Source organism: Telopea speciosissima, chromosome 5 (genome assembly GCF_018873765.1).
Source record: "Telopea speciosissima isolate NSW1024214 ecotype Mountain lineage chromosome 5, Tspe_v1, whole genome shotgun sequence".
NCBI lineage: Eukaryota > Viridiplantae > Streptophyta > Magnoliopsida > Proteales > Proteaceae > Telopea > Telopea speciosissima.
The window spans coordinates 6,697,009-6,704,948 of NC_057920.1; the positions used below are offsets into that span (position 1 = coordinate 6,697,009).

The 7,940-nt window shown below is 40.7% G+C and overlaps 1 protein-coding gene across 1 annotated transcript; it reads left to right on the forward strand.

Moving 5' to 3' along the window:
• Positions 1–1,900: 1,900 nt before the first annotated feature.
• Positions 1,901–5,729, forward strand: LOC122660883 (cellulose synthase-like protein D4). The gene is made up of 4 exons (XM_043856135.1): positions 1,901–2,367; positions 2,472–3,705; positions 3,855–4,259; positions 4,352–5,729. Exons 1-4 carry the CDS (start codon positions 1,910–1,912, stop codon positions 5,648–5,650), a joined length of 3,396 nt encoding a protein of 1,131 aa, XP_043712070.1. The 5' UTR covers positions 1,901–1,909; the 3' UTR covers positions 5,651–5,729.
• The last annotated feature ends 2,211 nt before the right edge of the window (positions 5,730–7,940 follow it).

The following is a 7,940-nucleotide window of genomic DNA, read 5'->3' on the forward strand; positions in this document are numbered from 1 at the left end:
GAGTGCAGCACGATGACCGCTCAACCACATGTCACAGAGGATACAAATCCTCATTTGTATACCTTTTGTGGGCATATAACACGCTACGACAACGATAAAGATTTAAAAAAATAATAATAATAACTTGGAAGAGTTTTTATTTTATGGGAAAAGTTTTCATACACGCGTGTGCGTGTATGTGAGAGTGAGAGAGTGGGAGTTCATGGCATTAATTAATGAATAAGGATTTATGATTTTTCCAATTCTTTGTGAGAGGGATCAAGACCGTGTATGAAAACTTTTCCCTTATTTTATTTTTACATTTTAAACGTGGTTCACACTCTTGCACACTTTTTTTTCAGTTTTTTGTGTGTATAAAACGCCAAAACAACTTGAGAGAGTCTATAGGTCGCGGATAAATTAATTTAGCTGCTAGCTGGGTAGCAGCAACGTTCTGTCTTGAGCCCGAACAGGGCTTGGGCTGAACTATTCAATCTGCAGGGTGGGCTTGGGTTGGGATTTTGAAGCCTGCAGTTGTGCTGGGCTGGGGCCGGGTTGTGGCATTGGGCTGAGTTCAGTCCAACCCAACCCGATCCTATATATACTATGTGACTATTCTATGATATAAAAATATGGGTAGTCTTTCATAGCACTATGAAGAGTGAAATGTATTGTTTCACTATGACTTTTTTACCCATATATTGTATCCATATTGTTTAGTATTTTTAGGTTAGTTATAGGAATTGCACACAAAGAAAACTGTACCAAATTCCTACGTTGGCTCCCCTCACCCCTTCCCCGTCCCCGTCCTTCTCACAGCACGTACCCCCTTCCCCGACACCAGCTGTGCCCTTTGCCCCACTCCATTCCACCCCACCTCCGCTATCCCCTTTACCAATTAGAGCACACGTAGGGGCATCAACATATATGCGATTTTTAATTTCATAGAGAACAGGGCAGTACTTTCACACGCTATTGTGTTTGGGTGCAAGGGCCACACGACCAAGTAGCGTTATTTGTCCTATTTTCATTTTAGCATCCACATGGACACCATCAATCCAACAATGTGTGATATTTGATATATGTAATGTGGATTGACAAATTTTATAGCATATTCTCTATCTACGTATAAAATTAGCATAAATACATATTAAAATAATTTAATCCTCTAATTAACTAACCTACTAATTAAGCATATATGTACCCACAAGACCATGGTTTCAATAATCGGGATTGGATCGGCCGATTTGAATCAGAATTGGTTGAAGCCGATCCTGATTCGGACTCAGGAAAATGAAGGTTCCTAAATTTCCTCTCTCCCGCAGAAAAGAAGTCTCCAAGCCCTCCATTCTCCTCCACAAACACACTGCTTAAAACAGGCAAGAGAGAACCCAAAAATAACAAACAATGACTGAGTCTCTCACCATCAATTCATCGACCAATCTTTGACCTATAACAAAATTTTCTTTGTTCTGTCTCTCTTCTTTCCTTCTTTCTCTCTCTTTCTCAATATCTTTCTTCTTCAATCAATTCTCTCTTTACGTACTTCCCCATTTGTTCCTTCACTAGGTGGTAGAAAGGGCTTCTTCAATGATCACATCTTCTTCAACCTACCACCAATTAAACCAACCTTTCCTTTAGAGTTTTTTATACAGCCATTTCTCCAGTTTTACAAGACCCAAATCTGTTTAATTAAATCTCTCAAAATAAAAATGGTTTAGTAAGCTTCTTTCTTATGGCGGTTTTATGATCTGGGTAAATTGGGTTCAGCCCAGAAGACATCATCTTTGATGCTGGTTTGATCTGTAAGTATTTTGCTTTCTCTCTCTCCCATTCAAATTTCACCTTAATTCTGGGATATACTTATTTGAGCAGGAAAAGTGCAGAGAAGAAGCATTTGCAGAACTGAAAGGTTGAAGAGAAAATAAAAATGGCATCTTTATCGACAAACCCATCAAAGAAGGCTATAAGGAGTCCCAGAGCTTCAGAATCACAGCCAAGCAGAAGTTCAAGTGGGCAAACGGTGAAATTCGCAAGAAGGACTTCAAGCGGTCGTTATGTGAGCCTTGAGAGGGATGACCTTGACATGTCAGGAGAGATTAATGGAGATTACATGAACTACACCGTTCACATTCCTCCGACACCGGACAACCAACCTATGGACTCGTCGGTGGCGACGAAAGCCGAAGAACAATACGTAGCGAATTCTCTGTTCACCGGAGGGTTTAACAGTGTTACCCGTGCTCATCTCATGGATAAGGTCATCGATTCCGAAGTATCTCACCCTCAGATGGCTGGATCCAGAGGTTCTGCATGTGGTATGCCTGCTTGTGATGGTAAGGTAATGAGAGACGAGAGAGGTAATGATATCACTCCTTGCGAATGCAGGTATGTGTTCGTTCGTCGTCTCCATATGCTTTACCACAAACTTCGCTCTGATACTTAATTGTAAGGAATTTTTTCAAGAAAATATTGTGTTTGTTTGTGTATAGGTTCAAAATTTGCAGAGATTGTTTCCTAGATGCAACAAAAGGGTCAGGAATATGCCCGGGATGCAAGGAACCATACAAGATTGGAGATTACGACGATGACGACATGCAAGATATGATGAGTGGGAGACTTCCATTGCCAGGACTAGATGATTCTTCAAAGATGGATCGTCGAATGTCAGTGATGAATTCCAATAACAATAAATCTATGTTGTTAAGAAATCAAACTGGAGAATTCGATCATAACAGATGGTTGTTCGAGACAAAAGGTACTTACGGTTATGGAAATGCTTTCTGGCCTCAAGACGACATGTATGGTGATGAAGACAGAGATGAAGGTCTTCAAGGTGGAATGGTGGAAACAGCAGATAAACCATGGAGACCATTGAGTAGAGTTATTCCAATGCCTGCTGGAATCATAAGCCCTTATAGGTTATTGATTGCAGTGAGGTTTGTTGTGCTCTGTTTCTTCCTGACATGGCGTTTACAGCACCCAAACGATGAGGCTATGTGGTTATGGATGATGTCGGTGGTATGTGAGGTCTGGTTCGCTTTCTCTTGGATTCTTGATCAGGTCCCTAAGCTCTGTCCAGTTAATCGTTGCACAGAATTGGAAGTTTTAAGGGACAAGTTCGATATGCCCACCCCTTATAATCCTACCGGAAGGTCTGATCTTCCCGCCGTTGATCTCTTCGTTTCTACCGCCGATCCAGAGAAGGAACCACCATTAGTTACTGCAAACACCATTCTTTCCATCTTAGCAGTTGATTATCCTGTGGAGAAGCTCGCTTGTTACATATCTGATGATGGTGGTGCACTTCTGACCTTTGAGGCTATGGCTGAAGCTTGTAGTTTTGCTGACTTGTGGGTCCCTTTCTGCAGAAAACATGATATTGAACCTAGGAACCCGGATTCTTATTTTGCCTTGAAAGGGGACCCCACAAAGAACAAGAGACGGTCGGATTTTGTTAAGGACAGGAGAAGGATCAAGAGAGAGTATGATGAGTTTAAGGTCAGGATTAATGGTCTCCCAGATTCTATTCGGAGGAGATCTGATGCATTTAATGCGAGGGAGGAGATGAAGATGTTGAAGCACATGAGAGAAACTGGTGGTGATCCCTTGGAGCCTGTTAAGGTTCAGAAAGCCACGTGGATGGCTGATGGGACCCACTGGCCTGGTACGTGGGCCACCCCTTCCCGTGATCATAAAAAAGGTGACCATGCTAGTATCCTCCAGGTGAGAGGAAACTAATTAAACTAAATTTGATCGAACTCGGTTTATGGAGACTCAGTCATGATGATGACAACTCAGTAAAATTATTGAATCTCTCTTCTTCTTCCTTCCCTTCCCTTCCCTTCCCTTCCCTCCCTTGTTTGTTGTTGCAGGTGATGCTAAAGCCACCAAGTGCAGATGCTTTAATGGGGTGTGCAGAAGATAAGATCATAGATTTCACTGATGTGGATATAAGGCTTCCCATGTTCGTGTACATGTCTCGTGAGAAGCGTCAAGGCTATGATCACAACAAGAAAGCAGGAGCCATGAACGCACTGGTTCGTTCTTCAGCTGTTCTTTCTAATGGCTCCTTCATCCTAAATCTCGATTGTGATCATTATATCTTCAATTGCAAAGCCGTTCGAGAGGGTCTCTGTTTCATGATGGATCGTGGAGGCGAAGACATTTGCTATATTCAATTCCCCCAAAGGTTTGAAGGTATTGATCCTTCTGATCGTTATGCCAATAACAATACTGTCTTCTTCGATGGAAATATGCGAGCATTGGATGGTGTGCAGGTAATTAAGTTTTGGGGTTTTTCATTCTGTTGAATGAATGAATTTTTGAATTTTCCAGAAGGGCTAAGAGTTTGGGATTTGGAAAATTGCAGGGCCCGTTTTATGTGGGAACAGGATGTATGTTCAGGAGATTTGCTCTGTACGGGTTTGATCCTCCGAATGTGAATAAAATAGTGAAGAACGGAGAACAAGAGACGCGTGCGTTGAAACCCACCGATTTTGATCCTGATCTAGACGTGAACATGCTTCCTAAGCGGTTCGGCAATTCAACCTTACTTGCAGAGTCCATACCAATTTGCGAGTTCCAAGGCCGCCCACTCGCCGACCATCCTGCAATCAAGTATGGAAGACCACCTGGAATCCTTACCGTCCCACGCGAGCCTCTTGATGCCACCACCGTCGCTGAGGCAGTTTCTGTAATCTCTTGTTGGTATGAGGACAAGACAGAGTGGGGAGATCGAGTGGGTTGGATTTATGGGTCGGTGACGGAGGACGTGGTGACGGGCTACCGTATGCACAACCGTGGGTGGCGCTCCGTTTACTGTGTCACGAAGCGTGATGCGTTCCGAGGATCGGCACCCATTAACCTCACAGATCGGCTTCATCAGGTGTTGCGATGGGCTACAGGTTCTGTTGAGATCTTTTTCTCCAGAAACAATGCCTTCCTTGCCACCAGGAAGGTCAAGTTTCTGCAACGCTTGTCTTACATCAATGTCGGTGTTTACCCCTTCACTTCCCTCTTCCTTATCGTTTACTGCTTCCTTCCTGCACTCTCTCTCTTCTCTGGGTACTTTATCGTGAAAACCTTGAGTGTTACTTTCCTCTTATACCTCCTAGTCACCACTCTTTGCCTCATCGGTTCTGCCATTCTGGAGGTCAAGTGGTCTGGTATTGCCCTTGAGGAGTGGTGGAGAAACGAGCAGTTCTGGCTCATCTCAGGCACCAGTGCTCACTTGGCCGCTGTGTTACAGGGGCTTCTCAAGGTCGTTGCAGGTATTGAAATCTCATTTACTTTGACTTCCAAATCTGCGGGAGACGAGAATGAAGACGCATTTGCAGAGCTCTACTTGGTCAAGTGGACTTCTTTGATGATTCCTCCCATCGTCATCGGCATGGTTAACATAATTGCGATTGCTACTGCATTTGCTAGGACAATCTATGCTTCCTCCCCTCAATGGAACAAGTTCGTGGGAGGAGCTTTCTTTAGTCTCTGGGTATTGACTCATCTCTATCCCTTCGCAAAGGGGCTCATGGGAAGGGGAGGCAAGACACCCACCATTGTATTTGTCTGGTCAGGTCTGATCGCTATTACTTTGTCCTTACTTTGGATAGCAGTTAACCCACAAAAGGCGCCTACAACGCCCGCTACTTCAGGATTTCAGTTCCCATGACCAGATGATGATGATCCATTCATGTTCAGTTTTAACTTCCACATCACAAGAAAGCTTGAGGTTTTTCCCTTTTTTTTTTTTTTTCTTTTTCTTTTTCATTTTCTTATCTTTTTTCTAGGAGATGGGCTCTTGATTTATCTTTCTAAAAATTGAAACAAACAGAGTAAGGGTGGGTTTTTGTTTTTGTTTTTTTTCACTCAATAGAAACAGAGGAGCTGCTGAGAGATTGATATTAGATACTTTTTCAACTTTTGAGGATTGGGGTTTTGTGGGACTTGATTAATGTGGAATTCTATTCTTTTTTCCTCTTCCTCCTGCAACTGAAGAAAATGATGTTGGGTGATTGAATTTCCTACAGATGATTTAACAAATGAAGTGTGGGAGGTCATTCTTTCTGCATCCTGTGACATTGAAGGGGTGGGCTTCTTTTGGAGATGGATTTCTAAATTCTAGTTGCAGGATCTGTTCATATCTGTGATGGGTTGTTTGGTTGAAATGCAGGAGAGAAAAAAAATAATTTATGTATGTACACTGTGATAGCTGATTCAATTTGTAATGGAAGATGATAAATATGTGTATTTTACAGAAGCTGATTTTGATTTTGAGCAGTGAAGTAATGTAACTTTAAACAAAATTATAAGAGAATCAAGATTTAAATTTTAAGATTCATGTGGATGAATGCCTAACAGAGTTTGAAGCCAAAATTTTTAAGAGGTCTGAAAACTAAATCAAGTTCGAGTCTCCAATTTCAATTTACTAGGAACATTTCCTGTAACATTTGTACAACCTCAAGGGAAGAACTCCCATAATGCTTTCACCATTTTTGAGCTTTGAGAAAAGAGAACCCCCCGGAGGCCACAAGTGATTCAAAATTTCAAAGGGTCCAAGAGGCTGACACAGCACTACTGGATAAGCAATCATCCCTCACCCATCACCATGTCCTGGGAGTCAATAGTAAAAACGGATGAAACAATTTCCTCTTCCATGAATAACTTGAACTCCCACTAGATGTACCGGTTTGGCTCGGTTTTGGTCCGGGGTTGAATTGGTTTCGGTCTCGGAATGGTGAGACTAAAACCAAACTGTTAAAAAACTTTGGTTTTCGGTTTTCGATTTTGGTCCGGTGCGGTTTTGATTTATTTCGATTTTTCAATATCGAATTAATACCGGTTTAGATCGATTTTTTTTGAGTTTGAGTCACAATTAAATCTTAAATTCATCATTCGCAATGAGAAAAGATTCGATAAAAACACCTCAATTCACCTTCCCAAGTCAAAACAAGTATACAACTAACAATAATAAAATTGATTTGATATGTCCATACTATAATTCGAACAAAGAATAATAAATTATATGGGGAAGAATGGAAGATAATTAATATTCAAATCAATCGATAAATAGAGCTCGTAGAGAAATCATTATTACAAATCATATAATTATTTATCATTAATTGTAAGGAAAAGATAATTAAAATTGAAATCAATAAATAATCACTGAGAAGATAATTAATATTAAAATCACAAAATGAGCCCTACTATCAAATCATTTATTTTGATAACCAACTAATTTTGTATAGCAAACAAGGAGATCAATGTATAGTTACAAATCAATTTCCTTTTTTTCATAACCTCCTACTCATTGATTTGTAACAATTCCCCTTAAAACTAGAAATTTGTTCACTAATATTGAAATCAAATGGATATCAATTCATCTATTCATAACCTTATACTTAATGATTTTTTTTATTGGTTTCATTCGGTTCAGTTTTCGGTTTGTTATCTGCCGATCCGATACGATCTGATTTTCAACCGACCCCGTCATACCCTAGCCCAAAACCAATCCAATAAGGATCGATTCGGTTTGGTTCGGGTTTTTTTGATCGATTTCAATCGATCTTAACGGTTCAGGCTAGGTTTTGACACCCTTAAATAGGGGACCTCTAGACCAATGCAAGGGTGTCTTGTGTGTCTCGGTTTTTGTGAGATTTTTTTTTTCCTATACCAAAAAACTTCAAGGGAGTGCAAGAACAAGAATAGACACGTGTAAATGTGGATCTTTGTCCCCTTAAGTTTTTTGCCCGACCCAGTTAAATTAGTGGAGATAATTTTTCATGTAAATGTTTAGACGGATTGCCAAGAAATAGTAGAACTCGATTAGTTAATGCACGGAACAACAAATAAAGGGTGGCCATGGGAAAATTCCTCTTTATTTATTTGACATTTCTGACCTAATGAAGAGTTTTGATTCTATACGCATGGTTAAAAAGGACAGACGTACAGATGTTGTCAAA